The 19,706-nt window shown below is 45.7% G+C and overlaps 1 protein-coding gene across 1 annotated transcript in view; it reads right to left on the reverse strand.

Moving 5' to 3' along the window:
* The window catches only part of Vps13d (vacuolar protein sorting 13 homolog D), a 223,242-nt gene that overhangs the window by 123,102 nt on the left and 80,434 nt on the right, over nt 1-19,706 (reverse strand). Inside the window, 9 exon segments of the mRNA XM_052175887.1 lie at nt 1,332-1,467; nt 3,219-3,371; nt 5,186-5,288; nt 8,837-8,911; nt 10,996-11,118; nt 12,158-12,298; nt 13,587-13,676; nt 15,810-16,016; nt 19,527-19,601. Of these exon segments, the coding sequence (XP_052031847.1) occupies nt 1,332-1,467; nt 3,219-3,371; nt 5,186-5,288; nt 8,837-8,911; nt 10,996-11,118; nt 12,158-12,298; nt 13,587-13,676; nt 15,810-16,016; nt 19,527-19,601 (1,103 nt within the window).

A 19,706-nucleotide genomic window follows, 5' to 3' on the forward strand; every position in this document is an offset into this window, starting at 1 on the left:
CTTTCATCCACTGGGTGTGCTTCTCCAGGACCAATCACTGCAATGGGAAGGTATGTGTGGGAAGAGCTGGTCCTTTCACTGCTTGACATGAGTTTAGCCAGAAAATAATCTGTTTTGCTCCCACTGAAGGTAAATGGAGTGCCATAGAGAGACAGTGAAAATAAACACTTGTGGAATGGAGTTCTCCAAAAGTATTTCTCATGTGTCTGCAGTGTCTCTACAGTGTTTGCGTCATCACTGATGCCCATAAATAGGTCACCTGCCTAACAAAGCATGGATATGGCACAAAAGCATTTAAGGTACATGCATCACCAGAACACTGGCGTCTGCCTGTACCAGCAGCGGGGGAAGCTGCCTGCATCCCTGCCCTGCAGCCCCAGGTTGAGCAGCCAGGGAGAAGGCATGGGAACTTATGTGTGATCAGATAATAAATAGTAATGCTACATAGGATTTAGAAACTTAGAGCTAAGCCGGGCGGTGGTGGCGCACGCCTTTAATCCCAGCACTTGGGAGGTAGAAGCAGGTATATTTCTGAGTTCGAGGTCAGCCTGGTCTACAGAGTGAGTTCCAGGACAGCCAGGGCTACACTGAGAAACCCTGTCTGGGGGTGGGGGGTGGGGGGGGGGGGAAGAAACACAGAGCTAAAAGGACCATGGAAGAGCAGTATAATATGAGCATGTATGCAAATGATAAAGCTTAATAATACAACAAAAACAGCCAAGATAGTTGGCCCTCTATATACACAGGGCTCATATCCTCAAACTCAACCAAACCCAGACCATTTGATGTGTGGTCAGGTCTACCATGGTCACACATACAAACTCTTTCTTCAAGTCTCTAGCTCCTAAACAATACAGTATTAGCAACCACTTCCACAGCACTTTTGTGGAAGTGTGATCTCTAGATCACTTGACGTTTACTGAAGGATATGCATGGACTGTGTACAAACACTGTGCCATTAAAAAAAATAAAGACTTGAGCAGCTATGATTTAGGTCTGGGGTAGGGTAGGTGAATCCTTGAAACACATCCCCCACAGACCCCGAGGGATGACTGTATTCAAGTTTCCCAGACTGTGAGCAGAGAAGAAAGACATCTACGGACATGAAACAACAAGTTGCTGCCAAATTTCCACCTCACTTTCTACTGATGTCAACCATTAGCTGGCTACTCTGCATGTTGATTCCTAACACCCACTCCTGAGCCAATACTCTGATGTCTTCTTTGAAATAGGGGAGCAAAGCACTTCAACAGAGGAAAGTGATTGCAAGGTTCACTGTGTGACAGCCTGGCCTGGCAGAGCATGCATGATACCAAACAGCAGCCACTCACCGTAGAGGAAGAGGAATTTTTGTCCGGTGCTGCATATCGGAAGAAGGTCCCGACCTTGTCCACAGATACCGGGCTCACTTGCTCCCAGCCATTCACTCGAACTTGTAGCTGATGGATTCGCAGGTCGTGAGTATGTCTGTAAAGAGGAACGGAAAAGGCCCAGTCTCAAAAAGACAGGAAATTAGGAGCAGAGACTCCAAACCTGATTGTATTTTATAATGATGTAAAAGCCAGTTAAGCCTTCTCAGCATTACCTAGTGAGAAAAGTCAAGAAGACAGTTTAACTGGCGTTTTTGCTGACGGCTAGTGGTAAGATGCAGAGGGCTTGGAGCCAGGGGCATCCGCCCTCTTCTCATAAAAACCATGAAAGTCTGTGTGTGCTTGCCAGGTGGCTCCCAGTAGCTCCTATCTAATCTTCAGGAAATAATGTCAGTGGAAATCAGCTGAATGGGATGGTCAAGGTGGACTGGCCATTGAATCACGCAGCCATGCTCTTGAGGTATGGAAGCTTTTTGGTTCCTGTGCTGAAAATTCTACTCCTGTAAGGAACACGTCTAGTTTTTTGGCTCCGGCCCTACATGACCACAGAAAGGCCTGGGAGACAGAGCCCTTGGAGTTAAGAGTACAAGTGCTCAGCTGAAATTGGAGCAGTAGGCGGTGGGCAGAACAGAAGGAATAGAAGGAAATTGCACGTTTAATTCTATTTTAGATTTTGCCTAATTCAAGCCAGAAGGCTGAAGCTGAACTGGGGACTGAACTTGAGCTATGCTGACAGGAAGGGAGGAGGGCAGCATAGGGTACAGTATGCCAAGGGGAAAATGCCAGAAAATGCATTTATTTTGATGCGTTCAAGCAGTCCATTGGGCTGCAGAACATGGAAACTAAGATGGAAATGACACCAAGCCCTCTCTGATGCAAGAGGCAGGGCTTATTGAAAGACACTATTAACCAGAGCCTCCTGAAGTACAGGAACACCCTGGAAATATGTCCAGCATAGAGATTCCATCCCCACCCCCAAAATACTCCCAGAAACCCAGACCCATATATTCAAAATGGTCCCCAGTCAGGATTAACTCGTGCTGCGGGTGGAACACGAGGAAGGAAGGCTTTGCTGAGAGGGAGCTTGGCATGAGCTCAGGCGGAAGCTCAGGCGGAAGCTCAGGTGGAAGCTCAGGCGGAAGCTCAGGCGGAAGCCAATCTCTTCCACTTCAGCTTCCCTGAAATCAGTCCAAGGCTCAAACACTAAGCCTTCACCTATTTACACCCTAGACAGCCTTTCCATTTAAAAATACTTGCAAATAGTGAGATAATACCTTATTGAACATTCTATTATCTTTCAGGAAATGGAATTAAAGCCATCTTCCATTTTTGTGCTAAGTCTTCTTCTAGCTGGCTGCTTCAGGAGTGACTGGGCCAGCAGTACCCCGTGAAGAGATAATCTTACACTGCTTCAATGTTTTGCCTTACTATTCCTAGCTATGCATCCTGGGTCTAGCTGCTTATAGAAAGTTTGTGGTATAAGTGTATTTTAAGATTGAAATCATCAAGCTTTGAGAACTTTTCTAGAATCATCCCCTTCAGCTACTTTCAGGCTTGGTTGCCTATATAGGAACATGGACAGGATGCAATGGATCTGAGTTAGTATGTATCTAGCTTTTGTCCAGACTCTGAAATACTTAGTTGTCTTCTCACACACCAAGAAAATGGAAATAGGAAGAAATGTTTCTCCAAGATGGCATGGCAATCTATATTCTAAGAGGAAACAGTGGCTTTCAAAGTATCTTTGAACAATAAAACATTCAAGTCAGTGAAAGACAAAACACCAGGGACAACATTTATATCTATGCCCCATCTTTCATGTAAGAAGAATAAACAGCCATATTTTACCTGTGTCTTAACTTTCCTCTGGCTTCAAATTCAAAGGGAATCTCTTCACCTGTGAGCACTTCTCTCCATTCACTGACATTGTGTGCATCGTCCAGGAATGTTCCACTCCCTTCTGGAACCATCCCAGGACTCCCACTGTGAGACAAGGCAGCCCTGGAACCAAATCAGAAAACAGCTTGTCCCTTCTGCCTTGTCCTCCCTGCTGTCGCTACAGGAGTTCCGAGCCTCTGGAAAATACCAGCAGGACATAACCTGGTTGTTCTTGGTGACCCAAGAAAGACCTGAGACCAGAGACTTCAGCTGCTTTTAGGCTCAGTAGCATCTAAACACCCAAAGATGTTTAGAAATAGACTGAAGTAATGCTGAACATTGGATAGCATACTTATAACCTCAGCTGAGGAATGAGGATGATTATAAAGCCAGCTTGTGCAATAGGGCAAATTTTAGGCCAGTCTGGGCTGCATAGTGAAGCCCTGTTTCAAATAATGTTTTTTAATTTAAAGAAAGTATATATGTATATGTGTGTGTTACATCATAGACATATGTGCATTGGAGGCCAGAGGTCAACATCGGGTGTCTTCCTCAGTCTCTCTCTACCTTATAATTTAGAACAGGGTCTCTAATAACCTAGAGCTCATCAACTGGATAGATAGCCTGGCTGTCGGTGAGCTCCAGGGACCCTCCTGTCTTCATGTCTTGGTGCTGGGAAATGGCCGCACACGATCATCTCCAGCCTTTTCAAGGGTGCTGGGGATCCAAGCTCTCGGCCTCATATTTAGACACAAGAATTTACTGACTAGTCCTACACAGCTAGCATTAAATCGCTTGCCTCACAAGCAGGAGCACAGGAGTTCAATCACCAGAAACCATGTACGAATGCTGGGTGTGGTAGAGCATGTATCCCAGCCCTGAGAAGGGAGAGACAGGATCCCTGGAGTTGAGTGGCCAGCCAGCCTGGCCTAATCAATAAGCCAATGAGAGACCCTTTGTCAAAGAAGGTAGACAATGTTCCTGAAGATGACATCTATGGTTGTTCACTGGCCTCTACATACATACTCACACACATGCATTACCACACACATACATTCACCTATACCTACATTCATGTACTCTCACATGCACGTATAAGCGCGCACACACACACTCACCCACAGCCATATTCATGTACACATATGCATCAAAAACAAACAAACCAAGGCAGGACTTTTTACGGGAACAAGCTGGTGACCAGCAAGAATTTAACAGACATGAATGGTAAACAGCAAAGTCCCGACTGTGCTACCCTCATGGCTAGTGGACAGACATGAATGGTAAACAGCAAAGTCCTGACTGTAGTACCCTCATGGCTAGTGGAAACAGGAGAATATAGTTTCAAATCAGCTGACAGTTGCTCAGCTCTGCCCTTCGTGAAGCTGGAAAGACCCCCTCCCCCACATATTTAGAACATTGAGCCAACATCTAAGCAGGCAAAGTCATCAGTCAAGGTTTGCATTTAGCTCAGGCAAATTCCCACAGCCCTCCCAACTCCACCCAATGCTCTCTGGGTGTGTGCTTTAGAGACAAAAATCTGCGTTCAGAAGGCAGGGATGGAGGGCATTTCCAAAGCAGGCTTAGAGGAAAAATGCAAAATATTTAGTTTTGAGACCACATACAGCTTCTTTGGAGAGTATGGAGCCTACGGAGGCCTGGGATGACTTTTCTCTCACCTTCTGACCATGAACACAACACAAACAAGGTCAAGATGAACACAGCAGCACTACCGCACCCACTCACAGAACACACTCAGCACCCACTTCACAGTGCTTCTCTTCAGAGTCAGAATGTCCACCATAACTCCGGACGGACGCGAGTTACTGGCTCAGTTACAAGCCCAGGGCTCTAAGCAGGAGCCAGTCTTGCTCTGGCAGGCTGCTGCACGAGGCTGCTGGGATTGAAGTGTCTCCAGAAGCAGAATGAAGGTGCCTTACCTGGTGGGCGTGGTGGTCAGGGTGGCAAACCACAATGTGCATCCTGTGTGGTTCCGAAGCGCGAAGGGAACAAATGGCTGCCGACGCTTGGGTGTCTTCACCTCTGCTGTGACAAACAAACAATAAAAAAAGACTATTAATATCCACTCTGTCTGCGTGATGGAAACCCTGTCATGCAGACGGCACCCACAGCTGTCTCCTGTGTGAAGACAGAGGGAAGAGAAAAGGAACTGCAGGTTTCTTGATATGACAAAGAGATGCTTCATGGATCTGCAGGTTTCTGTGCTCGCTCTCTCTCTCTTTCTCCCCCTCTCCCTCCCTCTCTCCCCCCCACTCTCTCTCTCTCTCTCTCTCTCTCTCTCTCTCTCTCTCTCACACACACACACACACACACACACACACACACACAGAGTCCCCACAACTCTCTTGGGCCTTACTGCTCAGAACAGGCCATTAAGACCTAACCTGGTTAAAATCAAGAAAAAGACTGACATAAGCTACTCCTCCTAAGCAATGCATTCCTAATCCTAACCCTGGTGGAAGGCCCCCACCCCTGAACCCTAGCATGCACACAGTAACAAAATTAAAACTCTGTTTTCTCTTCTGGTGCTTCCCCCCCCCCCCTTTCTCACTAAGGAATCAAGGTCATGCTATCTAAAAGCTTTTAAATAAAATTTTTTGTTCTCTCTTATTTTTAGTGACTACTGTATGTATATGCATGTGTGTGCAGGCATTTATGTAGAAATTAGAGTTGCCATAGTCTTCTTCACTTTACTTACTTCTTTTTGAGACAGGCTGTTACATGAATCTGGATCTCACCAACTGGCCATCCACCTCACAGATCTGCTTGCTGTGTCCCCTCCCGCACTCACTCTCAGATTAAACCCGCATGCTGTTATGCCCGGCTTTTCAAATGGGCTCCAGGGATCCAAGTCTGGTCCTCATGCTTACACAGAAGACACTTTAACAACAGAGCCATCTTCCCAACACAGTTTGATTTTTAACACAAGCAAAGCCCCCCTAGCTGCTATAATGGAGCCACCAGGGGGGCTCAAACGGCATGTTCCACACAGGTGTTCACAAAACAACCTCTGATTGGGAAACTACAGAGAAACAACTACCAGAAAGCAATGTAACCAAATTCTAGGAAGAGATGAACTGATTATCAACACTGACAACTGTCAAAGGCACTCCAGTGTCCTCAGGAACCTTCTGCAGCCCACTCTGACCAAGGGCCTGTCACCCCCAGTAACCACACAAAGTAAGCAGAAGGTGGTGGCAGGAACCACCAGGCAATGACAATTCAGGGTAGGAGGCTCCGGGCTGGGGAATTCATAGCACATAAACACTGATAAGCACAGCAGGCCCCAGGGTCAAGCAGACTCACTGTGTTCATCCTGACAGACAACTTTCCAAAGGGGAGGAACATGATGACTGCCAAACGGGCAACTTCAGGTTAAAACAAGTTCTCTCTGGACAAGAGTAAGTCAGCAGAGACTATATTACAATCATCTGTTGAGAACAGGAGCAGTGGCTCTCAACCTGTAGATAGTGACCCTTTTGGAGGTCAAATATTAGATATCCTGCATATCAGATACTTATAATTCATTACAGAAAATTTATAGTTATGAAGCAGCAATGAAATGATTTTATGGTTGGAGGTCACCACATGAGGAACTGCATTAAAGCATTTCACCCTTATGAAGGTTGAGAACCATTCAAATAGAAAGTGGTCTGGTCCAATAACATGTGAGGATACTGCTAGGGATAATGTCTGCCTACAGCTGTGCCCACTTCCATCCCAGTGGCCTCACATGGTTCACAAAGTGCTCCCCCAAGTAAAAAATGAAGCCTTGAGGCCGGAGCAAGGTCGTTCCAAAGGGTAAACAATGCTCATGTGCTCTGGGGAAGCCTCCCTCCATGAGGGAGAAGAGCACCTTCATTATAGTAGACAAGGGCCAAGAGGAAAAGGACCAGATGTACCTTCCTATCCCACTGTGGACCAGACTGACAGTTTCCATCTGCAAGCCATACTTTGAAAAAACAGGTGGCAGATGGCTTTGACCACTTTGAAATACAGACTCAAGTACCAGAAATCCATACAGAGAGATCCACGAGTCTACTGCTTTGGGATTAGATAACATGGAAGGCACAGGACACAGGATCCCATGTTTCCTGTGCAGATCAAAACTAATAACAGAGGCTAAAACACCACAGAGTACACACAAATCCCAGCACTGCATCAGCATCCAGCTCAACTGTGTCCTTGCCTCTGGCACAATACCAGACAGAAAACTCCCAAATCCATCAAAGAGAACATTATTTCCTGATGACCTCAAAAATCTGCCTCCAGCGAATGAATCCAATTTCTTCAGTGGTTGAGAAAGCCTCATGCTCCTCACATCCAAGTTCAGCATCAAATGAAGCCAGCTGAAAAAATTTCTACCCCTCTGCATGTCTTTCACAGAGTAATTGGCCATTCTAACGAGTGGGAGTTTTATACTACATAGCAGCTTGTGCTGTCAAAAGGACCTAATTTGTGGATCATAATAATAAAGACATTGAAGCCCCAAGTCTAATGCTAGCTAGTCACAGAAGTGAAGGAAAATCCCTATGTGGCCCACCAGATCCTGTTACACTGGCTACAGGGGAATAATGCTCAGCTTTGCCTGAATGAGGAACGCACCCTGGAAAACTCAGTAGTGTGAATACACAATAAATGAAGATGGCAGCCTACTCTCAAAGACCCGTCCCACTGAGCCTTCTTAAAGCAAAACAGACAGTGACCCGTCCGTATTAATGACCCTGGTCAGCACTCCCAGTAAAAGAGGATCAAATGCCTTTTGGGTTATCTTTCTCTTTCTTTTGACAGGTTCTTGCTATGTAAGCCATGGCTAGCCTGGAAATTATGATCCTCCTGCCTCAGCCTCCCAAGTGCTGGGATTACAGATGTGGACCACCAAACCCAGCTCAAATGCCTTTTAACATAAGATATATCAAGAGCCATGACCTGGAATTAGTCACATACATAAATCAGTTAGATTAACAGTACTCATTAACACAGAGGCAATCCAATGTGAGGAGTTTCTTCTTGCTCTCACCAACCAGTCAATTCTCCAGAACAGTTTCTTTTCTATCTCCTAAATACATAAATTCCTATGTAAGGAAACTATGGTTTTTATCTAAGCAATTTGTTGGGAAATCCATTCTTGGCTCTATGATTAATTATTACAGCTCTTATTTCACAGAGCCCCTCACATGCCCATGAAAATAAACGATCACTAAGGGCTCTGTAGGCAAAGCCGTGTGGTACTGCCTACTGAAGGAGGGAGTTCCTCCATCTCCTTCATTCCCTGTCAGAGCCCTCCTTGCCTGTGGCTTTTCTGATTTTGTACTGTGCAGCTGATTCCGCCTTCCCCGGAGGAGGTGGTGACGGAGCAGTCACATGTGCTGCGACTTCATCGCGAGGTTCCATTCTCTACTCTTCTGCTGGGGACCGTCTTTCAGATTACTGAGGCAAAGGACTGACAGCTGAACGTACTCCCATTCAGCTCCGATTAACAACACATATTTTTAAAAAATCCGGTATACAGATTGATGTAAGGCAGTTCTTAAACAGGAAAATAATGCCAGCCTCTGGCTGTACTGTACCTCGAGCATAGATCTGGTGCTCTAGGTTAGTCAGACTGGCTGTGCTCCTAGTTCTAAGGTAGACAAGAGGGAGGCCTGGTAGACAGGAGAGACAAAGTTAGAAGATAAAAATAGGTGTGGTGAACAAGACTCACCTCCAATAAGCACAAGGAGAGAAATTACAGATGGCATGCAGGCATCATGCAACTGCGAGAACATCCTTCCTTATTGCTAAGAACAGGTAAGTGCTTGCTGAAGCCAGAAATTTTTTTTTTTCACAGTTTTGATGTGTGGCTGTGTCCTCTTTTTCTAATCAGGTGACAGTGAATGTGTTGAATATCCCCTTGACGAGAACAACAAGCCTTTGGGGGAGTTTTAACTTAAAGCATGTTATGGATTGATCCACAGCAGTCACAGAAACTAAGCAATATGTATCTTAGGGGAGATATGCCATTCCAGTCGGAAAAGCGTAGGATAGAACATTGACCATTGGGTGCCTCAAATACTCAGGGCAAGAGTCAGCCTCCCTCCAGATTTCAACAAGTACTAAATTCTAAACTGAACATATGCAACAACAAAAATCATTGAATTATTCATAAAATAACAATGGAATAAGTCATGGCATGGAGATTTGCCTATAGAATCAGCCCTTACTGCAAGGCCCACAACCAAGGTAACACAAAGCTAAAGATACATTGAAACAGCACTGAATCCCCAGTTCCTAAGGCTGAACTGCACAGTAAGGGCTAAGCCAGGAGCCTGTTTTACATTGAACTCAGGAGGGGAGGGGGAGCCTAACTTTGGGGAGAAATATGGCTAAATTCTCAAATGAAATCTGAATACTGGTAGTCAGTTCAACACAGTTGAAAGCTACTAACTTGAAAGCCAATGCTTTTAGAGGAGGCCTCTGAAAAGGCTACCAGGAATTGCCAATAAAAAAGCACTTGGTATTTAGGTAGGTCGGGTGGTTAACAGAGGGTGAAGTTATCAGCCTCACCAGAAAAACCTAAAGAAATAAAAATTAAGCTTTAATATAGATAGGGTGATTATTAACAACAGAAAGAAGAGAAAGCATTAAGAGAAGAAGAAGACAAGTTGGGGCTGAGAGCATCGGCCTTCCTGGAGTTGGCACTGACTGGCTCTAAGGTCCCGGTACAAAGGACCACATGCTCTTGGGCATCCTATAAAGATTACTTAAGCGGCTTCTGGACAGGTGAGGTTACTTTTTTGCAACACAGATTAGGAGGGTTAGGGAGCTGGGGCTCCATGGACTCAGAAGCAGCAGCCTAACAACAGGGAACAAGTGCAGCGCAGTCTCTTTGTCTTTCCTTCTAGAAGCTGGAGGCACTCTGCTCACGCACCCCAAGGAGGGGCAAAGCAGCACAAATGCTTCCTACACTAAGAAAGCCCATCTTCCCTGACTGTTTGCAGACCAGATGGAATATTTAAGTATTCATGAGCTATGTGAAGTCAGGCCAAGACTCCCCAAAGAAACCACACTGAAAAAGTTGGGGCTGATCTGAATTTGGATGACAATGGCTTGTGAAACAACCAGGACCTGTGGTGTCTGTCACCATGTTCCCAGCTCTGAGGCCAACAGAGTTCCATGCTGAGGCATTCATCAGGACAGAAGACACCAACAAAGAACACTTGACTTCTTCCTCAAGATGCCGGATTCAATCCCTTTATACTGTCTGAACAATACAGGCCGCCCTTTTAAAAAAACATTTTTTCCACTTGGGATCTTGCCCTCCCTCTTTCCAAGAATACATACAAACCCCCAGCACTAGCTTTAGATGTTTTTATAACCCAGTTTTAAAATATCCCGTTGATTGTAAAACCAACTGTTTTCGCCCAAGTAAAAATAAAGTAACCAGCAGCCAGTCTGTCCTGACGCGCTCTCGGTGCACCAGCTCATCCTCGGCATCACTGGAAATCAAGAGTAATGCTTTGCAGATCTCCTCTCCCCCACATTGATGGAATTAGACCCTGCATTAACAGTTCAGTAGTCTGTGCCAGAAAACTGTCTTTTACAAAAACTAAAATGAACAACAGAGGCCAGTCAGAACTTCCTATGGAGTTCTCCTCAGAGAAAGACCATTCTATTTGAATATCTCAGTAAAGCACTGCTCTACAGATTAACACTGATACAGGCAGACATGTGCATATAAAAATCTTACTTTGTCCAAAGCATGGTGGGTCCACAGAGGAGCCCATCCAGTCTTCTGTCTTGGCTGACTCTGTTTCTTTGTCTTCTTTACAGTAATCCGCCAACCAGGATTCCTTGGTACTTATATACTGATCTAGAAAGAATTCCATAAATTAAGAAGGGAGATGGAAAAAGATAAAAAGTCCATATTAAATAATTTCAATTCAGAAAAAAAAAAAGCTTTTACTGAATGTCTCCCTATATGCTGGACTTATGCAAGAAGCTAAAACGGTTGGACCCTAGAGGCAGAAATTCCACATGAAAGAGATTAAAGCAATCAGATATCTATGAAGCCACCTATGCTGTGAAAGACTAAAGGAAAGACAGAAATACAATGCTAGAGGGCAGAGAGGAAGGTCAGATTTATTTGGCTTTGGCAAAAGCATGTGGTGGTGATGTGTGCATCCAAAGTCTCTCTTGAAATGTGAATAGTGACTCAATGAGACAGAGGGCAGAGTGACACTCTAGGCAACAGGACTCACAGGTGCAAAGACTAAGACATTAAGTACACAACACACTCAGGAACACTGACTGCTATGCTGTATCTTCAGTGCACATTCTGCAGGAGAGATGTGGCAAAGATATCCAGAATCTAGAAATGTACACTTCAGGGCGACCAAAGAAACTGAGAATGCATTGCATTGGCTTGGCAATTTTCAGAGTTAAGTTGGTATGACAATTGACAGGGAATACCACAGGGAACTTACTGATTTTGTTTAAGGAATATCACTCTCTAACTGGACATTGTGCTGTATCTCTGCCATTCCACCCACTTGAAGGCCAAGGCCAAAGAAGTGTGAATTGAAGACTAGCCTGGGTTTAAACACAATACCTTGCTTGAAAAACAAACAAAAATTCCTGTGTGTAAAACAGAACTGACTCTAACCTCATTTCTAGGACATTTAGTGAACCCCACTAACCAAAAATTATGAGGAGAAAGATCCCCAGGATCCTTTGTGGTCCCCACGAAGCCTCAGCTCTTGCTCGGCCACTGAGAGCATGGGGTTCAGCCATGATGAGGAAGTGATGCCCAGCACAGGGCCAAGCATTCGCCCACCTGGCATCTTTGTCTGCAGGCAAGGGGCCTGTGTTACAGAAAAGATGTTAGCCTACAACCGGAGCTTGCCACTCACCGATCAGTACAGAGGTGATATTGACGTCCAGGCGGCGTTTGGCCTTGGCCTCCAGCTTCAGTCGTGGAGGGTGGAGCCGGCTAGCTGCCTGCTGTTGCCAGGATACAGAGCACGGCCACGGCTCGATAAATGGCTCCCAGCCTGAAAGAATGCAGGCAATAAAACATCTGCTCAGCAGATATCACGGTTTATAGGATAATACTGTACATGGGTGCTTAGCAAGGACAGACTACGCTTGATGGCTCCAATCCACTCTCACAACGTAGCACTATCCCCTGCTATAGGTCACCCTAAGATGCCTGGTGTCCATGGAACAGGCCTGGAAGAGCACGGACATTCCCCATCCTGCTCTTGTTGAAGTAGCAGGAAGCAGGGCCGGAGAGCACATGCTGTGTTTCATTAAAGCTAGAAGACCTCTTCCTCAATCAAGACAGGAAAAAAGAGCCTCAGACTTAGGTTAGAAGGGAAAACTGTGGCTTTAGCTAAGAGCTCCTCCAACAACCCAGCTCAAAGAACAATCCACCACTGAACCAAGGCCATATTTGGAAGTTCATTGGCTTAACTTTATCAAGGTTTTTGTTTCTTTGTTTTAATCTTAAAACGTGTCACATGTACAAAATAAATTTTAACAAAATACTTTTACAACTTAAAGGAAATATTATCACAAGCACTCTTGTAGATGTTCAACTTAAGAAATGGGAAATCAGGCCAGGGATGGTGGCATACACCTTTAATTCCAGAACTTGGGAAGCAGAGGCAGGAGGAACTGAGTTCAAGGCCAGTCTAGTGAACATAGTAAGTTCCAGGACACGGGAGCTACAGAGATCCCGTCTCAAAGAGAAAGGGGGTAGGGAGGACAGGAGGAGGAGGAGGAAGAAGAAGAAGAGGAGAAGCTGTTCATATGCTGTGTTCAACTTCACACGTCATGAAACTGCACTAACTACACGTTTACTGGTAGGAATTGTGGCTCATCTGCATCCCAGCATGCAGTAGTGTCACTCTTCACTTCTGCCTGATTGCAGGATAGAAAATGATGTTTTGGGCCAAATGTTGTGGGGTAGGCCTATAATCTCAGAACTCAGGAGGCCGAGGCAGGAGGATTTACATGAGTTCCAGGCCAGGCTTAACGTAGTAAATCACAGACTAGCCTGAGCAACAGGGTGAGATCTTGCCTCAAAACAAACAAAAGCGTGTGTGCTTGACTCTCCAAGATCAGTTCACTAACTTTTGAAACACTAATAAGTATCGTCACATCACATGAAAAAGTCTCGTTTAAAAAATAGGGAGTCTGTGCTTGTGCCCCTTGTTGTTTCTCAGCCCCGCCCCACCCCACCCCATCCTTTTTCTCGTCTAAAGTATGCAGTGACAACCCAGGTAAACAAAAGAGCTTATTCTTTAAATCCTACAATAATAGACGATTTATACTAACCTGACAGAGCACGGTTATAATAATCTCCAGAAAGGGTGAAGTGGGCGTAACCCTCAGAGTTAGTTCGGACGTGCTGAAGAAAATTCAGACCTGCAACACAAGCAAACCTCACTTCAGAGGCAGGGCAAAGCTGGCCTCCCCAGACAAACTGCATCTCAGACACTAGCTACAGCTGCACCGACAGCCTCATCGGAGAGCACACTCAACAGCAGCAACAGTTCTGTTTACCAGGAAAGTTCGTGTGTGAATCTTCATGTTTTACAACCAGCACATTAACCACTGCATTCAAATATTCTTATCTTGCGCTGGAGATATGGATAAGTGTTTAAGAGCACTGGCTGCTCTTCCAGAGGAACTGGGTTCAATTCCCAGCACCCGCATGCAGCCCACCACTATCTGTAACCCCAGTTCTGAAGGGTCTGATGACAGTTTTGGGCTGCAGGCACACAGTGATACATATACAGAGAACTGCAGGCAGAACACCATAGGCATAAAAATAAGATAGGCAGTATTACCTTAACTCTAAGATTTTAGCACTCTCTTAAGCACTGTACCTAAAACATGGTCTCACTCTCTCTCCCCACATCTACAGCACACAGTATGACCAAAGCCTCAAGCACACGTCTCCTGAATGCAAGGAAAGAGGGAATAATAATACAGGGCCTGCCTGCTAAATGTTAGCATATATTGCTTTTAACATAGTTCTTAATTCTGTGAAAATTTTTACACAATGTATTTTGATCATATTTATCCCCAATTCTTCCTTCCAACTCCTCTCAGATCCACCCTGACCTCTATAGCCCACATCAACTTCAATTTCTGCTGCCCACAGACTCCTGGCTGTGGGGCTATCCACTGCAGTGTGGTTGACCAACCAGGAGCCACACCCTTAAAGAAAACTGGCTCTGTGTTCCACAGAGACCATCAGTTGTCCAGTTCCTCAGATAGGTGTGGAAACTCATGAACCCTTTCTTACCCCATATTAGCTCAAAATCTTAAGATTACCATAGAAAACATAAGTTACATAATTATTCTCTATAGATAAGACATGCATGTCAGCACTCAAAAACCTAGTGGCTTTTAATTGTGTGGCTATAAAAAGCATGGAGGAGGTTAAAGTATACGACAGGCAATCTCAAGTCCCCAGAACCAAATTTGATAAAGGAGAGAAGGATGGCAAGCTAAAAACTTTGGAAGTACAGGTAATAATTCTCTATCCCCACAACCCCCAAGCCCTTCTCTTTGTTTTTCTAGACAGGGCTTCCCTGTATAGCCCTGACTGTCCTTGAATTCCTGAGTGCTGGGATTCATTAATGGTGTGTACCACCACCACCTGGCAAGTGACAGGTGATTTTCACCGCCCCCTCCTCACAACCTTCACGCTAACACATGAAACAGGGCACTGAGAAAAGAGCACTCTCCCCGGGGCCCCAGCCAACCAACAACAGAGGAGTAATGTCTCCACTGCAGGAGATGCCACTTGAGCCTTCTAATAGGATCCTGGTTTGGTTTTCCAGAGAGAAACAGGCAGAAGCACTCCTCTGCCAGCTTTTGTTCTAGAAGTCCCACGTGACTCTGTTCACCACTATGTTTGTGTATGGGACAGACAGGGTAACTCAGCTGAGCTCTTGATGTGATGGAAATTTTATCAGTGTCAATTTCTCCTATTCCTGAGCTATAGGCTCAAGCCACATATGGGAAAGAAATTTTTAAAAAAGATTTGGGTAATCCATTCTTGTACACACTGAGAGTGTCTCACTTTCCTGGCCTACCCCTTGAGACCCCACACCCATGTCGTCTCTCTCTTCCTCAGTGCCTCTCTCTCTCTCTCTCTCTCTCTCTCTCTCTCTCTCTCTCTCTCTCTCTCTCTCTCTCCTAACCCTCCTGATTAAGTCTACCCTACAATACCTTTACTAAGCCTCAACTCTGCTTTGTTTGAAAAAAAAAATCTGGCTCACAGCTTTCCAGTACTCAGCAGACAGAGGCAGGCGGATCTCTGAGTTCAAGGCCAGCCTGATCTACAAAGAGAGTTCCAGGATGGCCAAAGCTGCACAGAGAAACCCTGTCTCAAAGAATATTTTTTTCTTTAAAATCACGTTAAACTATCAAATTTTACCTGCACCACAAATTAGGGGGAACAAGGATACATGGAGAATGGAAGAGGCAGCCCTAAGAGAAGACCAGCACTGGGCTGCGGACGAGTCCACAGCCAGGTACACTCACGAGAGAAGGTAAGCTCGGCCAGGGGCACGTCACAGTCCATGCAGTCATCGATGAAACAGATGCACACGCTCTCAGCCTTGACCTCCACCCCAGAGATCCGTGGAGTGGGCATGGCCCCTGGGTTGTCTCTGCTGCTGGAGACCAGGGACAGCGACTTCAGGGGCTCTGCATTCTTAAACAGCCAACTTGCTGCCTTCTTCAGCTGGCCTTCAAGAAAACCAGAAGCTGTGAGGTGTCACTACTTCCCAAAGCATTGCAAAGAATCTGTGAGAAGCCCCAGAGAGCTATAATCCAGAAGGATCCTTAGGCTGGGGGAAGGTGCTAGGGCACATATGGGGTAAGCTCCTGGTTGTTGGACATTTCTACTCAAGTTGAAAACGCTTTCCTGCTCTGACTTCAAAAGCCCCTCCTGTACCAACTGTGAACAGAAAGGGGGGGTGGGGCAGGAGTTGAGGAACCCAGAGTCTCAAGCCCCCTTGGTATGCAAGTCTCACCTCCACCCAAGTTCTGCTCATACTGATGTTAACTGTCCTCAAATGTCTTACTTTGTACACAGTCTGTCTTCTCAAGTACCAACTCCCAGAAAGCAGAGAACAAAATGAGATGCATGCCTGAGCACACATAAATGCACACACACACACACACACACACACCACACACACACACACCACACACACACACACACACACACACAGACATACACACATACACACACTCACACTCACTCACTCTTTCACACATGTATTTGTATATAAGAGAAAGAGAACTGCTAATGCCCCCTGCCTAAATAACAACAAATATCCTAACTCTCTTACCCCCAAGAAAAAGAAAAAAGGAAGGAAGGGACTGACCAATCGAGATAAATGCGGAACAGAAGAAGGAAGGGGAGGAGGGAAGGAGCAATGTCATTCCACACTCAGAGAGGCAATGTGCCTGCCGGGGTCTGGGCTCTGAAGCAAGCTGACCCTGGTCTAGACCAGTTCTGTACTTCCCAGCTACTGAATCGGGCAAGCTGTTTGATCTCTGGGGCCTGCATCACAACACAGAGAGGAAATAAGTTCTCAGAGCAGGGCCTGGTGAGCCGTCCTGGCTTTAAGCAGCTGTTATTTTCATCTTGTTAAGTAACGGGACAAAGTGGCTTTAGTTCAATCACACTGAAATACAAAAGGTTTGTAGACCACGGGAGAAAATGTGTTTGAATAGTTAAAGAACAAAAATCATAGGCACGATAAAGTATAAAGTTAAATAGAAAAGCAACAATGACTGAAGGGACACAAAGCTGAGGGACCCAGAGAGCTAGCCCACGCTCACGGATTCAGAGGTCAAGGGGCTTCAGGGAACACAATGAGCATCTCCACACACAATGTGCTGGTGCGTAGCCTGGGAACAGCATTCTAGAAAAGAAGGTGTTCTCTACGGGAAAGAGCTATGAAGACACCACAAATAAGTGCATAGCCTCACATACATGTACACACACACACATACACACACACACACAGAGAGAGAGAGAGAGAGAGAGAGAGAGAGTGAAAGAGCAAGCCCACCAAAGTATTGAGTCAGCCTAGGTGTCTGTCAGCATGACTGGGAACAGAATATATGGTTCATGTGCACAGTGCAGTAATTCACAAAAAAGAATGAAATGATACATATTAGGGAAAGCGGACACAAATGGAGACCATCACATGAAGTCAAATAACTTGGACTCAGAAAGACAAATGTCGCATGATTTCTCTCATCTGTGGATCCTAGATTCCATAGAGATACCCAAATCACAAATGCAATTTGTGATATCACAGCCCTGCCCACTTATACTCGAGATTCTGAGGCCACTGGGACACTGCAAGCCCTGAGCAGCAAGCCCGCACCTCAGCACCTATCCCAGTCACTGGTGTGTACTGTGAGTGGAGCATTTGGTAAAAGTAACATCAATTTTCCTTCAAAATTTACAAACAGTAGGATTGTTCTGACTATAGATCTCAGCAACCTTAGCACAGGGCTTTTCTGGACATTTCTTTCCTGGCTTAAAACTTCTACCTTGCCTTTAAAGGATGCCCTCTGCAGCTTCTCTTGGGCCCCTGAGTCCCAGGGCATTGCTCTCAGCTTTTTAAGCTAAAGAAGGGTTAAACAAACACAAGCTCTGCCGCACTGTGCGAAGCAGGCAGCACACAGACTGTAGATGGGAGCCACAGTATGACTCCTGTCCCAGGCAGGCTAGAACCGGTCCGAGTAGCACGAGGGCTAAAACTCATTTGTAGGATTGTCAATTTAGCACGAGGGCTAAAACTCATTTGTAGGATTGTCAATTTAGCACGAGGGCTAAAACTCATTTGTAGGATTGTCAATTTGTCTTCAGACCAGGGCTGATCTCAAATGATGGAAACCATGGAGTGAGAAGGCCACAGTTAAGGAGACTGCCATGCAATCTATCAATTATAAAAATGCAGTGCAGGCCAGGGCACAGCTCCACAGGAGATCACTGCCTACCACGTACTAGGCCCTGGGCTTTATCTAAACTGTGTGTTGGCACACCCACACACATACAGCACCTAGAGAAGTAGAGAATGCACCTATGTGGGAAGGCTGGAAGGAACCACAACTCGGCAGTATTGCTTTTTCTTAAAATAAACAAGAGGTGGCTACGGCGTGCCATGGTAGAAGGACAGAGTGCAGTGGGCCACAGTGGAAAGGACACAAGCTTCACATCACACAGATGTGCATCTCTTTACTGCACCTCAGGCCAACAGCGATGGATAAACTCAGACAACTTGCTCAACCTTACTGAGCCAGTTTCCTCATCTACAGTATAGACAATAATGGCTATTTCTAAGCTAGGAGATGCCACAAGAAACCCAGAGCCAGGCTGGGGACAAGGACGGAGCACAAAGTGCTGGCCTACTGGGTTCCATCAGCAGCACTGGATAAAGCCCGGCAAGGTAGCTCACATCTGTAATCCTAGTGCTGTCATTCTAGAGATTGGAGGATCAGGAGTTTTAAGATCATCCTGGCCCTCATAATGGGTTCAAGGCTAACCTGGGCTATACAAATGTCTGATGCTAAATAAAATAAAGATGGGCTTAGTCAGATGGCTCAGTTGGTAAAGGCACCTGCTGCTAAAACTGACAACCAGTCACCAGGACCCGCATTACAGAAGGAGACAATTAACTCCAAGTTGTCCTCTAACCACCAAGTATATCATAAACATCCATCCACACAAATAAATAAATGTTTAAGGTGTTTGTTTAAAAGACCAGAGACAGAGCAGAGCAGTAAGAGCTCAGCACATGATCATGGTCATGACTGCCAGAGCCTCAGAGCCAGGACCATTACCAACACCACTAATAACCAGGATGAACAAAGTACCAGGCACTTATCCACAGCCAGGACCTCCTCCTGGAGCTTCACAGGCAAGGAAGCATTAGCACTGAGAGGCTCAGTGACTTGTCCAAGGTCCTTTAAGAACAGCTGATGTGAGGCAGAGCAAGAATCTGACCCACACAGCCAGCTCCAGAGAGAACCTCATAATCGCAGAAATCCCTTTTGTGGGATCACAACTATGGCCAAGCCAGAATGATGCTCAGCCCCACCCTCTCCTTCAGGATGCATAGGGCCCTTGCAGACACATAATCTCTCTTACTCCCTGATGTAACTGGGGAGGGAACGAGAAGGAAGCACTTGGTTAAGACCAACAGCAGCTAATGGAAGCCATGCCCACTTTACCTTGACACAGCAGAAGAGCCTTGCGACAATCGTCCATGCTGAAGCCCAGCTCCTGTAGTCTAGCCAGCTGGAGCTCTAGGAAACAATTTCAGACACATTACTCCGCAGGCTGAGGGAGGGATGACAAATACCACTTCCTTTCTTGAGGCAAAATAAGCTCTTAGTGTAGACCTCCAACAC

This window comes from Apodemus sylvaticus, chromosome 3 (assembly GCF_947179515.1).
Source record: "Apodemus sylvaticus chromosome 3, mApoSyl1.1, whole genome shotgun sequence".
NCBI classification, from domain to species: domain Eukaryota; kingdom Metazoa; phylum Chordata; class Mammalia; order Rodentia; family Muridae; genus Apodemus; species Apodemus sylvaticus.